This window comes from Poeciliopsis prolifica, unplaced genomic scaffold, assembly GCF_027474105.1.
Source record: "Poeciliopsis prolifica strain line A6 unplaced genomic scaffold, Auburn_PproV2 SCAFFOLD004, whole genome shotgun sequence".
Classification (NCBI taxonomy): domain Eukaryota; kingdom Metazoa; phylum Chordata; class Actinopteri; order Cyprinodontiformes; family Poeciliidae; genus Poeciliopsis; species Poeciliopsis prolifica.
Window position 1 is genome coordinate 2,373,246 of NW_026562379.1, and position 18,308 is coordinate 2,391,553.

Consider the following 18,308-nt stretch of genomic DNA (forward strand, 5'->3'; position numbering starts at 1 on the left):
AATGTCTGATTTAATCAGGTAAAGACAAAAATTATGTTCTATTTGCATGTTTAATGTATTATTCTAAATTGTCCTTAATGATACTTCCAAATATAAAAAGACTGCAACAATGAGACAAAATTCTTCAATACACTTGCAAAATGTCTTTTTAATTGCCTCAGATTAACTTTCAACAACAAAGTAATCAGCACACTCAGCAGTCCCCCATTTTAATCCATTTTTGGTACAGTTTCACTGTAGGTTGCCAGCACAGTATATGCGGTAATCAGCATCTCATGCTCAGCCACAGGCCAAACCAGGACGCCTTTCTTCATGCCCAGTCGAGTCCCACACGGCATTATTGCTAGAAATAAACAAGAAAACATGTCCAAGAAGAGGCTCGATGGAGGTGAATAAATACAGTCCAGAAAAATCTACTTCAGACCTAAACGAGGAGAAAGTATAGAGGCGTTGCTGCTTCGAGTAAATCTTTCAATAATTATAGTTTTTTTATCCTTCAGTCAGCTGAGATTTCTCTTAATATGTTGCGAAAAGTTGGAAATGATCAATCCAGGCTTGGATGAGTCACTGCACCTGGAATATTAAAATAAAAATTAATTTGTGCCAAACTAGAAGATGTAGATGAAAAATATTGCAGTGAGGGAGACTAACAGTCTAACATCCGCTTATTCTATTTGCAGTGCAACAGCTGTTGTGGGAAAACAACATAATAACCAGAGAACGGGCTAAGATAGTTAACAAAATAATTCATTTTACCTAAGACAGTCCATAAAGAGACAAAATAATATTCCTATTTGCTTAAGGAAAACACAAATCTACCAGACAAAATTACAAACCAAACTCAGGTTAGGTTATTACAAAATATAAAGGTAATTCCTCTTTAGCTCTTTTTAGAATATGTAACCTTAAATATAAATACAAATAATTCATCATCTATTTACATGTCCTTGTATATGTGTGAAACGTCGTGCTGAACGTTTAACTTGGAGTTTAGGAAGGAAGCAAATCAGAACAGCAGCAAAATCACATTTGATGTTAATAATACAGACAATTCAGAGCATAACACTGAGAATTACACACAGTAAAATGATATATATTAATAAATCCCGAACTGAGAGAAGAAATGTCTCGTTTCCATCCTGCCCTGCTAATTTCATCGTGCACAAAATCCTCTGCTATAAGGCTGCAGTTACAGAGGAGGAGTTACTTTTTAAAGATTGCCTTCTTACAGTCAGCAGAAAAGAAAAAAAAATCCTAAAAGACATAAAAAATAAAGTTTGAATTTCATTTATATTTTAGTGGTGTAACACCACCGTCTCATTTGCAGACAGAGATGATTCCCGTCTTTCTGGATATATTCCCTGTCTTTGTGACGATTTCTAACAGCAAAGAGACACAAACGAGTAAACCAGCCTTTAAAATGTACAGACTCCTTAAAGACGAAACTCTTTTGTTTGTTTGTTCTCCTGAGGTCAAAAGAAACTCCAACACAACAACAAATGAGGTCGCAGCTCAGCAGACAAACCGCACCTGAGGAAGACTTGGGTGCTGGTCACTTCGCCCCTTCGCCGTTTCATGCAGGTTGTTTGGTTCGGTTAATGATTTAAAGCGGTTCTGTTCATGTCGCCTGTTTGTTTATATGACTTCAATGAACAACAGAGTCATATAAACAAAGGTCGCACAGACTTTTTTCTGTTAGATTATTGGTCATAATCATAGGATTGCTCTTATTTGACTGGATCAAATGGAAATCAGAACCACAGTCCATGGAAATTTGCTGTAATACAAAGACGTGCACAAAAAGATCAAATTTAGCTTTGAATATTTTAACACTTTACTTGAAGCGTTACATGGCGCTGTCACATACATGACATAACACGCGTCATGAACACAAACAAGTTTTTATGGACGTTTACAGCCGTTGTCGTGACGCGTCATTCGGTAAATAATGACACTTTTAAGGCAAAGTTGCACTAAAAGTTGCATTAAATGTCCATCAAAAGTGTAATGGACTTTTAATGACATTTTAATTTAAAGTTCTATTACAATTTGCAGTAAAAGTTCATTAAAATAGCCAACTTTGCATTAAAAGTGTCATTATTTTCCAAATGACAACATTCACAAACATTCATGAAGACTCCTTGTTCATGACCGATATGTCATGTTTGACAATATCATGTCAAGTCTTATGCACGCCCCTTCAAATAAAGTGTTACCGAATATTTTTATGATTTAACACCTATTCAATTAAATACCTTTAGCTAAGGGCGTTGGTACCAAATGATTTGTGAATGGATACCAAAATTCAAGGATTTTGGGCAAAATTTTTCAAAGGGGTTTGCAAACAATCTTGACGAACTCCAAAAAATTAATGACAAAAATATGCTTAAAAGTTCTGTTTTTAAAAATGTATATTCATAAAATATGTGATGGTTATTATCCCTTGGAGGGCACCTCTGAGTCTGGGTGACCGTGGCAATATGGCGAAGGGGAAAACTGACCCAAATCTCACGATCCAACGAGTCACAGCTGAGTGTTACCTGAATGTGGCCTTGTTCTGTAAAGTCTTCACCCAAAGAAAAACCCTGAAGATCATCAAGACAGGCACTGAGGCACAAGATCAGCTTTTAATCTTGACCACTGGAGTATCTTCCATAGCAAAAAAAATATTATTAAAGATGGAAGAGTAACTTTTCTTATTTTAAATGTACATTTTGGCGCGTGTTGATGTTTGCATAGATTGGTACTACATCTGATTCTTCTTGTTTTCTAAAGTTTCGTTTTCTTCAAAGGATTATTTGTCTGCGGATGAAAAACCGGAAGAAAAACTCAAGAAAACTCAATTCACCCAAAGCAAGTCTAACACGCTATAGATATGTTTCAAAATAATACGAGATACAGGAAATTCAGTGGTTTTAACTTTTTATCCGTCTTAATGCTGGTACAAAAAAAAAAAAAAAACAATCTGAAACCGCAGCTCCTTTTTTTCCCCAGTGTCTGAGCCAAATTGATGACGGATTCTATGTTAGCATTTTACCAGCCCTTTGAACACCGCCTGAGAAGTTTGAAGTGATTCTTTTGAAACTCAGATGAGTTTCTATGTTGAGAGAAAACTCCAGATATTTGAGAGGAGCAGCAGAAAGAGTCTCCAGACTAGCCTGTTGATAAACATGAGGCGATTCTTTGGAGAAAAGTGAGACTTTCAGCTGTTTCCATTCACTTCTGCTGTGTTTTAGACTGTTGAGCTCATTATTTAAACATTTGTCTTCCTCCTTTATGAAAAAATAGACATTAATCTCCACTTGAACACCTGAAATTTTTACTATATTTGCTTCTATCTTGGGTTGACATTGCTTTATATAATACTTTTTGACTTTTTTATGCATTTATTTCCTTACTTTGGACTTGTAAATTTAACACAGGTGTCCTGAGCTACAAGCCTGAACAGAACTGAGAAGAAAAAGTGGAAAAGAATTTGATATATGCCCTTCGCCTCCGACATGAAACGTACTGTTGCAAGGATATGCGAATGTTTTTCAGCTTAAACACTTTACTTCTGAACTATTTTAAGTAAATGGTATTTGGGACAACAGAGTTGTAAATCTGAATGTGCAGTAGTCTGCTAAAAAGGCCTCAGTTTCTAAAATGATTACAAACTGTCATTTTCCAGGTGCTGTGTTCTGCTCACTGTGATTGAAACACACGCACACGCTCTGCTCCCACTCAGGTATTTTCAGCTGCGACTCAGTCGGAGGACACAAACACTTGGACACGCAGCCTGATTTATATTTGGCCTTGGAAGATCCCAGCTGACTGGGCCAAGGTCAAACTCTCCGTCTTTACAAATCAAAGCTTTAAAATGAAGGCTCTGCAGTCCACAGAGCATCTGAGTGTAAACCTAAGTCACGACAGTCACTGACATTTGCTATGCAAGTTCTTTTAGGATTATATTAAAGATTATTAGAAAAGTATTAGCAGTAGGTGTAAGTAATTAAATAGCTAAAACCAGTCTCGGTAATAATTCAGTCAAGGTGCAGAGCAAAAGTTTTAACAGTCTGATGGAAGATAGCAAACAGCGATTGCACTGTAGGTAAAAGCAGATATGCTCAGTCGCTAATCTGCGTTGGTCTGAGCAGCAGGGGGCGCTGCTGCTGAAGACATCAGTCGGGCTGCTCCCTCCCCGCCTCCTTCCTCCTGGTCGTCCCTCTCCAGGCCCAGAGGCGGCTGTCTTTGTGCCACAGTGTGTCTGGAGCGTGCTCTGTGCCTGCGAGGCTGCAGGAACAGCGCTGGGTCCGGCATGGCGGTGGGCTCCGCGGGGCCCAGCACCTTCTCTATGGGGACGCACTCCCGAGAGCGCTCCACTCTGGAAGACACCCTGATGTTCTTACGCTTGGGTTTGACCACAGGAGAGGACGGGGAGGCTCCGGCGAGGGGGGAGTTCTGCTCGGCTCCGAGCTGGACCACCTGGCCGCCGGCTCTGGCCAGGAGTCCCTGCCTCTGCTGCATCCTCTGGTGGTGCAGCTTCTGCTTGGCAGCGTGCAGCTGGAAGGAGAGGTACGCTGCCGCCTCCGTCTGCTTCTGAAGCTCTGTGTTCAGGACGGTGGAACAGTGGCTGCGCCGCTTCAGTTCCTCCAGGAAGTGACGCTCCTTTTCCTTGAGATTGGCTCTGAGGGCTCCCACCAGCGCTCCTTTGTGACCCAGCTCCTTCCGGAGCTCTCCCAGAGTGTACTCCTGCTCGTCCAGACGCGTTTCCAGCTCCTTGCACCGGGCCTCCAGCATCTCCTCTTCCTCCAGTAATTCTGTCACAGAAGCAGAGCAAATATGTTTGTTTAGTGCATAAATAGGGCCCTTTCACCCTTATATGCTTAGATAAACTCAAGGGCAGGACCGGGAAACTACTGTCTACAACTTATGGAAAAGTGGCAAAGCAAAAGAAATTAGTGGAGGAATAAAAAGCCAGAAGAGGTTCAGTTTAAAGATAGCGATTGGTCATGTGTTGGATGCAGATAACATGGGGCACTCTGGTAAGATGACTCAGTAATATGAGCAGCCTGAGCTACATTCAAGAGTTTTAGGTCTAAGTGTATTAGTGAAAACCTTAATACATTTGAGAACCTGTGTCTGTCAGGATTATGGGTTGTTTGTGGTTTTGGTCATTTGGTATTTGTTATTCATTCTTTTTTCTGTCTTGCTTTACAACTCTTCTCTTCTAGTCATTTCAGCTACTTCATGTTTATTCATGTCTTGGTTTAGTTATTCTTCGTTGCAGTTAGATTTGTGTTTCCCTTCTCCCCTGTTGGTGTTTACTTCTCCTTTTTCCCTCAACCTGCCTTGGATTTAGATCTAGACTTTGAGTAGGCCATTCTAGTACTTAAATCTGGTTTGATTTAAGCCAGTCGACTGTAACTTGGGCAATATCATTCAGGGTTGTTGTCCAGGTGGGAGGTGAACCTCCCTGCCGGTCTCAAACGTTTTGCTGTATTCATTCAACTTCCCGTCGAATCTGAGCAGCTTCCTCGTTTCTGCTGAAAATAAAAATACCCACAGGACAATGCTGCCACCACCGGACGTGTTCACATGGACGCTTGATTTCTCTCACACATATTCTGATTGTTGCAGACGATGTCTAATCCTTCCTGTTGGATACTTTCCCCCATGTCAGAAACCAAACATAATAGGGAAATTATTAATTCATGACAGCCTTGTATTGATTTTGATTTGTTGTCCAACAACTTCTACTGCAGTCCCTCCACATGACAGGATGACTGGTCCACCTGATTCCTACAAGTATTTATTCAGCTGAAGTAAAAAACAAAATTAATAAAACAACTAAGTGACAACTTTACTGTATGTTAGTAAAGAGCACACAAAAATAAACAGGCTAATAATAAAAGGATGACCTACTGCTCATAATAAGGCAAGTGGTGCCACCATGTGGTGACGCACTGCATTGCAGCAGAAGGAACTGATAAAAGCAACAGAGCAGCTCCACATCATCACACCACCACCTCCCTGCTTTAATGTTGATAATATGTAGAATACAAAACACTTAGTTTTGGTAGATAATTTTGATGAATCATGCTCCAAAACAACAATGTCTGCTGTTAAATAATTAAGTGCATTTGATGTTTTCCTAACGATGCAGATGAATCAGCAGTAATCTGTTGGGATTATTACAAAGTCTCAAATTAGTGAGTGGCATCCACACAATCTTCTTCTTACTTATTTTTAAACTAAATACAGTTTTATGGCAAAAATGAACAGGGATGACTCAGACAATATCTTGTCCTTACTGTACGTATAGTTATTGTAAATATTCGTGAATATGTGGATGCAAACATTTTTTATTTCTTTTTTCAAGGGTGCAATATGCATTTTTTCCCCCTAAATGGCTTGAAATAAATCAGTAAACTAAATTAGATCAAAATATTAGTTGAAGACCAGATCGTTTTTGATATAACTTGATACCTAAATCCCTAGAAATTAGAGATGGCGTGCTTTCTTTTTTATCATGGCTGCAACGCTATCTGCCCATCTTTATCCTCCCCTCCTCCACGTCTGTCACCGACCGCGTCCCAACTCCTCATCCCTCTCCTCCCACTTCTTCCTCTCTCTTTTCCAGGCCCTACATCTGAGTAAAGTCTGTAAGAAGACACTCCCACTGGGACCTCCAGTAGAAACTGGAGCAGAAGAAGAAAAAAAGGGAATGGATCGATTTGTAAGGCCATGCTGTATTAATGGATTGGGGGATAACCTGCTCTGGAAAAAAGGGATCTAATGGCTGAGTAATGCACCAAGCCAAAACCCGCTTCTTACTCCAGGCAGGCTCTCACTCGCCTTTTGACTCCTCTTCCTCCGCTCTGTGTCTAATTCCACGTGACAAAATGGAGCCTGTCTCTGCAGCCACAACTGGACATCAGTCATGCGGCGAAGCCGTTTAATCGTGGGTGTGTGTAGGTGTGTCTGTGTGTGTGTCTCACACTCTGGCAGAGCTGTTGCAAATTTTTTCACGCACCAAAACTGCACATCTGACCAGTGGAATAAAACATTGATGGCCTGCGAATGCTTTGTCAGAGGTTTCTCTGGGAGGGGAGGTCAGCTGGAGATGCAAATGTTCGTCTGTCTTTGTGCCCTCAGAGGAAAGGGTTGAATAAAAATCCAAGACTCTTCGCTCATTACAGGAACAAGTTTTAGTGCGTTTTTTTGTAAATTGATAGAATAGAATAAAATGCAAAGTCGCGCATAGTTTTGAAATGATGATAAAAACAAATAAAAAGACTAAATGGGATCAGAGATTTATTTCTCTCTTTATGTGCCCTGAAATCAACATTTGTCTGTGTTTAGGTTTCATCACTTCTCTTTTGATCTACGATCACTGAACTGCTGTTCCACATCCCCAACTGAGTTTCTGCTTCAAGCTCCAATTATTATACATAAATTCAAAGAAGGTGAAAAATGTCATCTCATCGTACGGATTTTGATCTTGGGTTGTTAAAAGTAGCAAAGTTGGTGCTGCCTTCTTTGCCATATTTCCCTGTGAAGATAGATTTCAATTTCAGTGGGACTTCTCAGGTTTAATGAAAGGCAAAAAATAAAAAATAAATAAAAATATTTTTATTTTTTTTGTAATGGGCGCCTCCGTTTTTTATGGATTTGGGTTTGACTTTTGGATAGGAACCAACATTTTACCCAAACTCAATTTGAACCTTTCTGTGCTTATCCAGAATATGAAAATTATTAAATCAATCCCAGTCTTTTCCATGTCCTTCAGAAAGTGCATACCTATCTGCGTCCTGCCTGGAGGATTCGATTCCCTCTCACTCGTCAGCTCTGAAATGAGAAAAAAACAAACAAACGGCGTCACAGAGACGAATCACATCCTGTTTTATTTATTCGGTTTACACTCGCCATTGAACATATGCTAGCTACAGTTTATAGCATATTCTCAGAAAACTCATGAATAATTTACTCAAGGCAAAATGTAAAATCATCAAAAACTGCGTGGAACAGACTTGGTGGAGCCGTCCCAACATAATCTATTAAAAAATGGTCTGTAGTGTTGCTTTACACGGATTGCGGCGCCTCAGTGAAACCAATACATATTTAAATAAAAAAACAGGTGGCTCGGGTTCAAGAGGAAACAGAAAGAAACAGAAACCATCCACAAGCTCAGCATTTGGCTTTCTGCTCTGCAAACCATTTAACAAAACAGCTGAGGATGCTGCACAGTCTGGTCCATAAACAATTAACAACAAAAGTCTGCATTTCATACAAGCTAAAAAAAAAGCAACAGGTAACAGGTTACTGAGATGGTTTGGATCATCACAAGGCAAGTAGTTCAGTGATGAAGAATGTTTTCTGTCTTCGTCACGCCTCTATAGTAACACACATGAAGGCACACTTGAACAGGATGGAGGGATTCATCTGAAACTATCAGGTCCTAATTTAATGCTGTATTAGAAAATGTTGAGTCCTAAGTAGAGGGCGGCTCGTCTTCTCCCTTTTCTCTAAGATGCTTCATCTTTGACCCAAAAGGCTTTTTAAAGTATAATATGGTTGGAAATGACAGACTTATAAATTAGAGTCAGAACAATCAGAGTATTAGGGGCATTAAGGGCACCAATGGGGGTAATTTGGACATATTAGTAAGTTTGGATCATTGGCCCTTTAAGACATCCCAGAGTTCAGGTAAAGCTCTACTACAGGTAAAAAACACAGAATGAGACGTGATGTCAACGACCTATAGTACAAATTAATATAGGATATTATAATATAGGAAGTTGACTAATTTCTCATTTGATCCAGAAAGTAAAAAAAAAAAAAAAACAATAGCTAAAGAGAATCAGTAGGTCAAAACTTTAAAAAAAAATTGGTTAAAAAAAAAAATCTTTGATTGCTGGATCTTTAATCTTTGCCTGCTCTGCAAGATGATTGTACTTTTACACTGTTTAGCATGCAGTAGGTAATTGGAAGCTATTTGTAGAAAAAGGAGAGTAAAATGACCACAAAACAGGAAGTGCAAGAATGGAAAACTGTTAAAAAGATGTTTTTTTTTTTTACTAGAAAGTTGCAGGAAATACAAGTAATTGATTCTTAAGAGCAGGAGATTTACCAATGTTGATAAAAAGGTGGAGTTCATTCTCATCCTCTAAGCCTCGAGGAAACAGATCTTGTCTGGGATAGTTTCTCTGGGGCTTGTCATTTCCCACATCGCTGAAGCTCACCTGAATGCATCACGGTCTGTAAACAACCACTTCAGCCCTTTGAAATCTCCTCATTTATTATTTCAGGGGTGCAAACACATTTTCATCACTGTGACAAAACCAAAATAGGATTATTATGGTCATATTTACTATCATTTTTTTTCAGGCACCCGTCTTCTCTGTTTGCAATGCTCATTTAATAGTCGCCGGTTTTCCGGCCAAAGACAGCTTGAGGCAAAAAAAGCCGTAGGAGGATCGCTGCTTGTGTCTGGCCCGTCAATCAGCGTCAGACATCTGCTCAGCCAGCGAATCTGTCACACAGCGGGGGGACAACAACTGGCTCGTTCAGACATAATCCTCAGATATGTCTGAACGCACAGAAATATTCCTGCAAGAGGAAATATTTAAAAAAAAGCTATATTAAAAATGTCTATTTTCAGGCAGAAACCCTCCAAACTGTTGAATGTCTTCACTAGATGATAAGGATAAGCCTGTTGCAATAAGCAATAAACCAATTAATTGCATAAAAGTCTTTGGTTTGGTCCTTTGGTCTCAACCATCCATTTTGTTTGAAGGATAATTTTGTTCATAGAGACTTAAGAACTCATTTTATTTGCTGCTTTGTTGTTAGATTTTAGATATTTAAAGAGTTCCAGTGTTAAATGCTTGTCAGAATTAATCTTTCAGAGTGAGTTGGTGCATTATTTTGCCACCGCCAGTATTCTACTTGAAAATGGCCTCGAAAGAACAATAGTATCGTTTATAGCAATAACTTCTGGGACAATTTATCATCCGGGCGACTTTGTTATTGTAACAGGCCTGCCGCAATTTCTTTTTTACTTTTGTGAATCATTGCATTTATTTCCCATTTCCCGTCTCTTATCCTCATGTCACACCGTGTTTTTTTTCCCCCTCCGCTCTGCAGCTGGGAAGAACAAAGACAGAGCGGCAGAACATCAGCAAAAGGGAAAGTGATGGAAATACCATCAGAAAACTTTCCAGCAGCTGGTTTTATAGTAATAAAGGACTGCTGAAGAGCTTGCTGTCCTTCTGCACCCTCAACACAAGGCGTTTATGCAGCCGATTCATTAACAACACGCCGATAGTGAGGAAGGACTGAAAACGGAGCATTCAGCACATTGCAACATCCAGCAATGCTTTGTAGGTCAGCCTTATCTCCAGCAGCCCATAACTGAGCGTTAGAGGTTTTCTGTTTCATCGATTCTGCTTTGAATGCCGCAAAGATATCCTGAAGGACAAACCTACTGACACAGACAATAAACGTGCTCTAAAGCAGGAGGTGGGGGGGAAGACCTAATTAAAACAAAAGTGAATTAGCTTGTGGCTAAAGGAGACAGCAGCAAAGAGGCATTTATACTGATGAGAAAATTCAGGAAGCAATAAAAGGTCAGCAGTAGAGAGACGCAGCCGATGATCACAACATGCTCGGCTCAACCTTGCAGCAACCTTCAGATTAGCGAACTGACTGAAAACACACATTTCATGTGCAGACATTAGAAAACATCCCCTTCATAAAACCTATTGTATCTGTAGGCGTACTGCAAACATATATACTCCAAGAGACTCCAACTACACTGAAGTAAAATACATATTTCAATGAGAAACCAGATCTTAGATTTGTTTTTTCTTGAGGAACGTTTATATCTCCCGTTTGTCTGAAAACCACAATGTCTTGTGATAACGGGTTCATTGTATAATTGTATAAAGAGTTTTGTCGTGACGGCTGCTTTTTAAAAAAAATCTCATTATACTGGGATATAAAGTATAACTCTAATGGTACTGCTCTGATGGTGTGCAGTTTCTTAAACCGTCTGTTGAGGAAACTCGCCTCCTTCTCTCGTTGGTCCAAACACTTTACAAATCAGAGAAACGTGAGCATCAGCGAGCGCCCAAAGCTGTAAGCGGTCTGTCATGGCGTCTGTAGAGGCTGATCTCTTGAAAGCAGAAAAAGAGGAGAGAAGGAAGCAGTGGGCGGTGGGAGTGTTCAGTCTCTTGGAGGTGTGTGATGTCACCGGTCCAGCTGCGTTGGCCAGATGTGAGAGTGCCAGGCGACAGAGTGATGAAGGGGGTCGTTTTCAGCACAGCTGGTCACCCTGCGTGGCATCCATCCATCTCCCTCACGTAAACGCAACAACCCTTCCCCCCTCTGCTCTGCCCGTGTCTGTGCACCACAATCCTTTTTTTTTTTTATGGATTACTGGAGCTACGAGATTAATGAAAAAACAATTACCCATATATCTGCAGACATATTTTACTGCATGTCTGGAAATGAAAAAAAGAAAAAAGAAAAAAAGACAAGTGGGTTGCATTTTTTTTCATGGCGGGACAAAAAGCTGTGTTAGTTTCTAAAAGGGTTAAAACTGAGTTTGGTTTGATTAAAGGTGTTTTGTGGAGACAAAAGCAAGAAAAGTTATTTCAAGGAACGTCCAAAAATGAATATTATCTCCATAAAAATGCTGTAAAGCTAAGGATATGAGAGCATGTTTGCGTAGAAGACGAATCCATTCCTCTCCGACAAGAAAGCAGCATGATGTCATCATGTTGCCTCTGTCTCAATGTGACTCCTGGTGATGAGGTCACACCAGTCACACAATGGCTGCTTTCTCCTATTAGAGCCAGAAGCTTGATGGATTATAATAAAATAGAAAAAACAGACAGAGGAGTTTATATTCACTGGTCAACTCCTGTCTTGGGGAGAAAGGATTAGTAAGTGGAGTCCTTCCTGATTAGTTAAGAGCTGTGGTCGCTAATAAGAAAACACAAGGGATGCTTAAAGAAGATTAACAAAGGGAACCTTTGACCTGAGGATGAGATCACAGGAAATTAAATATGCCTTACGGAAAGAAGAAAAAAAAAGCACTTCCTAAACATGTTTCTTAAATTATCTGAATAAACAATAAATCTAAAGTAATAAAATTGAATTCAAGACAACCTGATTCTCGTCATATTTGTGTCTCTGGGATGTGAACTCTACAAGACATCCACAGCATTAACACAGCAACATCACAGGTATCGTTTCATCTGGTGAGTTCTTAGTGTAAAACTGGAGTAACGTCATAGTAAAGCCAAAAATTATTTACAGTTTAACGTGACCATTCCCCTTAGAAGCAATATTAGCTTACCGAGGTGGCCCAGTCAAAGTCCAGACTTGAATCTAATCTGTGCTAAAGATCAGGGTGATGCCAAGAAGGCCTTTCCACATCACCAAATGCATCAGAATACCAGTAGGATCATGGGAAATGTTTGATAATTAAATAGTAAAAAGGGTATAAATAATCTGCAACAACCTACTTACATTTTTTTATAAAGCAGAATGTTTTAAAAATGTATTCTCCTTTTACATGATCGACCAAAAGAAAAACTTAGATTTTTTTAAAAATATATTTGCCACATAGAGACATGCATTGACATTCAATCTTTATCTAATCCTCTTTAATACAAATAAACATGAATCCTTTCCAAATTATAACATTTTCAAGCTCGTAACGCAGAAAAGGTAAACACCAGCTTGCAAAAGCGACGTTCAGAATCAAACAGACATTCGTGGAGCGTCAGGGTTGCACAAGCAGCCGCATGCCTCCCTCACCTGAGCAGCGTTTCTGCAGGGAGAGGATCTCCAGGCGGAGGCCGTGGAGCAGAGTTAGGTGCTCCTGCCTGAGGAACGCCACGCTCCTCTCCACGCTCCCGATCTGGTGAGAGAGGCGGCTTTCCTCACCCATGGCTGCAGGAGTCTGCAGGGACAGAGGGAGAGAAAATAAGAGGCTGATTTTCCTAACGTGCCACTCTGAACAGAAAAGAAATCTGTTCAATCAAGGCCACACTGATGCTATAAATAAGATAGTAACGACCAGGGGTGAAACAAGGGGGCACTGACCTCACTTTACTTCCAGGGTTTGTGTATTTTACATGAATTTAGGAAATTAAAGCCAGAGAACTGCTTTAGCTGGATGTTTGAGCACATTTAGGGTTGAAAAAGGTGAATCCTTTTTTTTTTTTTTTTTTTTTTGGGTGTGTGAGGTAAAAAAACTTCTGGTTGTTTGATGCTTTGTCAACACAACCTACTGTTTTTGTTTTGTTTTTTTAATCTATCAAGACTTGACCGTTCACTAATCAAGCAGAATATTGTCTGAGAATTCAGCCAGAGTCCCTTGGCAACTTTAAAGGAGCTGCAGCCGTCAACAAACTCAGTTGGGAAAATCAGTTGACAGAAAAAAATCTGCAAGTCAACCACTCAACAAATCTGACCTTTCAGCAAAAGAAAACAATTGTTGAAAGAAAGCAATGAAAAAAAAGTGCAGTTTGTAATTTACTAAAAAAAAAAAGAAAAAGAAAAAAAAAAAAAAAAAAAAAAAAACACATACAGAGCTGTGGAAACTGGTTTTCTGGTTCAGGTGGCAGCATCATGCAGCAGTAACGCCTTGTTGAACACAACATGGATGAAGCCCAGCTGGTAGAGACAAAACCCCAGAGGGCTGAATTAAATGGCTCAGCACCACTGAGATGTTTGTAAAGTTTCTTAGGAAGATGAGCTAATTTAGACCTTTTTTTTTTATCTCATTTGAGCTAAAGCTAATCTGACGTTCAACTCACATCTTCCTAAAAATCTGCATGCATTTGATTGCTCTTAAAAGACATTTAATTATATATATATTTAAAATTTATATTATTTTTCAGACTTGACATTTCCACACAAACTTATCGTTTATTAGATGGGGAAAAAAATCCCACTGAAGTTTGCGTTTAAGTAACATGACAAGATATGAAGATGGTAAATGTATTTATTTATTCATGCATTTTCCATTTCGATCTTCTTGGTCAATAGCCAATATTTTAAGTGTCTTTCATTCCCTTTACAAAAGCACAGCAACATCACACAAACACTTGAAATTCTGTCATTGTTTTAGTTTTGGTGCACCGAGGTGAGTGACCCCCCCTGCATGTGGCCCCTCGTTCAGAAACTTTCTAGGGGCGCCCCTGCTAGTGAATCAAATTAGCAGAGGACGCAGGATGCAGCTCTCCAAGAAAGACTCTCACTAACCTTCAGAGTGAGGCTGACCAGGTTGATTCAAGAGAAAATGGCACAGGCGCGTTAGAAAACGGGCATGTTGCTCTCCGGCGCTGCTCCAAACCCTGCGGGATGCGGCTCTCAGCTGACGCGATGCAGCCCTTCCAAGCGGCATGTGACGCCGTTTATTTAGAGGAGAGAGAGGCTGCGCGGCCCCGTCGCTCCTCCGACAAAGCCGCTCCTCCTCCTCCTCCACGCAGCGTCCGCGCCGAGCCTCGCAGGGACGAGCATCGATCACGGATGGGATGCAGGACAGCCTGGCGGCGCGCGGTCCATCATTAATACTGTTGTTGTTCCCCAGGATTCCTTTGCTCCTTCCTCACCAGCGGAGTGGAGCACAGAGCCGCTGGACGGAACGATGAAAACAAGCCACCGTGATCCGAGCATCGTACGACAGAGTGAGAGGGCCAGCTGATTGGAGGAGAGAGGAGCTGACAGCTGATTGGAGGAGAGAGGAGCTGACAGCTGATTGGAGGAGAGAGAAGCTGACAGCTGATTGGAGGAGAGAGAAGCTGACAGCTGATTGGAGGAGAGAGAAGCTGACAGCTGATTGGAGGAGAAAGGAGCCGCTAATCCGAGCAGTAAAACTTTCTAAGAGAGAGGAAGGATTTTTTTTTTTCAGTTTCCCACAAATAGAGCTGATATACGTGTCAATCGTTCTCGGGTCCACGGACTTGTTCTTGTGTTAATTTTTTTTGGGGGGAAAGTATGTTTGCATAACTAGGTCGTTTTTTAAAAACAGCCAGTTGTGGTGGTATTTGTGTGTCGATTGGATCTAAATGAACGTGGGCGGCAAGTTGATGGTGAGATTTTAATGGAACAGCTGATTAGTTAACAGGTTGCAGGTGTGAGTTGAAGGTCTGCTGATTAATTAAAGGCTTGCAAGGAACTGAGAAATCAATTCTAGAAGAAAACAATTGAAGTAAGCCAAATAAAACATCGGTAAAATAAGATATCACTTTAGAATTAAAGTGAAGCAGAAAAAAAAACTGTTTTAAAAGTGTTTATACCTTAAATATTTAATGGTTTTCAGCTTTAGTCAAATATATTTGTATACGCACTATAAATCTAGGAGCACATGGGGTTGAGAATAACCAACTTATTCTTCAGTTATTTGTCTTGTTATAAAAATAATTAAATGACATAAGCTGAAATTTAAGAGGTGAAAAATTTGAGAAATGTGTAAGTTTTTGTTGTTTGTCTTTGTGATTTTTATAATTTAAAAAAAAAAGTATAACATGCACAAAAGAAATGATGCATGATCAAAATCAGTGTTGCCGTCACTTTTTGACATTCCTCATAAAACACAGTAAATGTAGGAAGAGAAGAGAAGTTACATTTTTATTTTTCTGGGTTGTTGTTTTTCTCCTTTCAGTGAGATTTTAATCAGTAAGTGTTGCCTTTCAGTGATTCAAAACTCTGAAAATACATGCACGCTTTTCATAGTGCAGAACAAAAACTAACGAGAAAATAACAAGGAACTGGAAAATGATACATTTAATGAGAAATATTTTCACAGGGGACTCTGGCTTCAGAAATATCGAGATTGGGTCATTTCCTTTCACCTGGGATTCTGTCCTTGGCTTGATGCGACATCCTTCCTGTTTCCTCTGCAAACGTTGGGAAACCAGAGCCAAGTACGTTTTTATCCTCTCATCTTTATTGTCATGTTAAACAATTACATTATGTATAAACAGAAATTACAAAACAAGATCTGCCAAAACATGAAAAAATAAAACTGTTATATTTACACAGTTAAAACACCAGAGTTTAGGAGTGATCTGAAGGTGAAAGGTGTTGCTTTCAGAGCTTGGTCTCGATTTCCTCCATTTTCCGGAGTTTGCCTTTTAAAGAAAATGGGCAGAAATCACAGAAAAGCTGCACAGCATTAATCGTCATTGCTCTATTTAGAGTAAGCCGTAAAAAAAAAAAAAATTAGTGTATGGGTGAATCAAGAAGATCGTATTATGGAAAAATAAAATGGATCTCTTCAAGTTTTTAAATAATGGAGCTCAGACGTGGATTAGCTGTGAGGTTTATTGTGCGAGAAGAGGAACATGAGGCTGTTTTGGTAATATGGCAGCTGTTCAACCTTTAGACAGAGCATCATCTCACAGCCTGGCTGGAGTTGGAAATCAAAGCAGAGGGAAAAAAGTAAGTGACTAGAGAACAGGAAGGAGCCGGAAGGCGGGTCCTTTTGACTAATGTCATGAAAATAAGAATAAAACTCATTGAGTCACAACTCATTAAAGCACAGAAAACAAACAGTATCAGTGCAGTTTTACAAGACACACTTCAATGTCACCAACCGTCTTCACTACAACCACAAAAGCTGCCCTGAAACAAACAAACTATATATATATATACATATATATCAATAGGCAAATATTTTCCACATTTTTATAAGATTGTTGTGATCAGCCTCAACAAACCTGGAGTGACACTGAAAACGTGTTTATACTTCCTACTCAGCAGAAACCTGAAGTGCTCAGTTTAAATGTGTAGTTCATTTCATTCTAGCTGCTGTGTTTGTAATCTGGTGATTATTAAAATTTATTTATTTATTTTTTGTCTTATGTTCACAAATTTGATCTGAACTCACATAAAGCTCAATGTTACAGTCATATATATATATATATATATATATATATATATATATATATATATATATATATATATATATATATATATATATGCACACACACACACATATATATATGTATATATAAAGCATCATCATAAACCTTACATTTTACAACAGGAAACCTTGCATACCACATCAATTAGTTTTAATCCATAACTTATTAGTAGAAATATATTACAAACATATACAGTTGAACAAAACACTGATGATCCAGGAAGGAAAAAAATAAAATAAAATAAGCATTCTTTTAAAGGATAAAATGAAAATGCAATGACAAGAGTTGGACGAGTAGGCAGCTCAGTTCGCTGTATTCACAGATCTCAGACATGTTTGTTCTCTAACTCAGAAATATATCCATTAGGGCTTATCAGCATCCTTCAGATTAAAGGCAGTATGGCACTTGTATATAAAATGTTACAAAATACACTCGCAGTGGTCTTGGCTGTGTGAGGTCACTGAGGTGACGTTCAGAAATGTCCTGTCTGTGGAGAACGGGGGGGACTCACTCCCGTCTGTCTGAAAGCTCCTACTGCAGACTGAAACCCACCGCTGCAAATAATAGCACAATAATTCTCCAAATGTGAACAACTACTAATAATGGTATTTTGCAGCATAGAACACATATTTGCTCCTATTTCACTGGGTTCAAGTGTTTACAGATGGAAACAGCAGATCTGGTGATGGAGGAACCAGTGAGTCAAAATTCCTGCAGAGTTTTGCTTGTTTGTTTTTCTGCCAGTGCTAATTCATCGGGCAGTAATATACAATTCCTTCTAAATTTTTCCTGAATATTCCTTATTGTTCAAAGAAATAAATAAAAGCTATGAAAGTGTCATGCTCTAATCCACAATGTTCTGGTAAAATTCTCATTTAATTTGCCTATAAAGTGATTAAAGTTTCATAAAGTCATTTCTGTTGCTGGAAGTGATTACCACTGAAAGTGACTCACTTCATGTAAAATCTGATAGAAGTTGGCTTAATTTTTCAAAGCAATTTTTAGAGTTAAAGTCTATCATTAATGTTTTTATTCTGTCAGTTTTTCTTTCTTCATTACAAACGCTGTAGCGTTGACGTGGCTAGCTTGCGCCATGCTCTTATCCACCGTCAAGTAATTTGATTTATTGCTCAAGAAAGAAATTTAAATTGTTGTTTGAAGTATTTATCCTGAAATCATTCCTATTCTAGAAGCTCTACTTCTAGATTAAGGTTAGATGCGTTGCACTCTCCGCATTTACTGCCCCCCTGGTAAAGATGTGTGAAAATTTCTAAATCAAATGCATCTTGTGTTTCATTGGGTTGATCTGACATGAAAATTGAGACAAGTCCAACCTTCATTTAATGCATTCATAAATGCATTCATATGAGTGAAAAATCA

The 18,308-nt window shown here is 39.2% G+C and overlaps 1 protein-coding gene across 1 annotated transcript; it reads right to left on the minus strand.

The window, feature by feature from the left end:
* Positions 1-120: 120 nt before the first annotated feature.
* Positions 121-15,200, minus strand: ccdc92ba (coiled-coil domain containing 92Ba). Its single transcript, XM_055028620.1, has 4 exons — positions 14,263-15,200; positions 12,811-12,955; positions 7,783-7,830; positions 121-4,799 (listed from the first exon to the last, which is right to left on the minus strand). The coding sequence occupies exons 2-4, from the start codon at positions 12,941-12,943 to the stop codon at positions 4,114-4,116; spliced, it is 867 nt and encodes a 288-aa protein (XP_054884595.1). The 5' UTR covers positions 12,944-12,955; positions 14,263-15,200; the 3' UTR covers positions 121-4,113.
* Positions 15,201-18,308: the final 3,108 nt, after the last annotated feature.

What these genes read in the sequence shown, in the direction of transcription:
- ccdc92ba (XM_055028620.1), bottom strand. Translation starts at nt 12,943, where the DNA reads ATGGGTGAGGAAAGCCGCCTCTCTCACCAGATCGGGAGCGTGGAGAGG. An exon ending in CCTGCAGAAACGCTGCTCAG is followed by an intron (nt 7,831 to 12,810) that starts GTGAGGGAGGCA and finishes TTCTCATTTCAG; the next exon opens with AGCTGACGAGTGAGAGGGAA. An exon ending in TCCAGGCAGGACGCAGATAG is followed by an intron (nt 4,800 to 7,782) that starts GTATGCACTTTC and finishes CTTCTGTGACAG; the next exon opens with AATTACTGGAGGAAGAGGAG.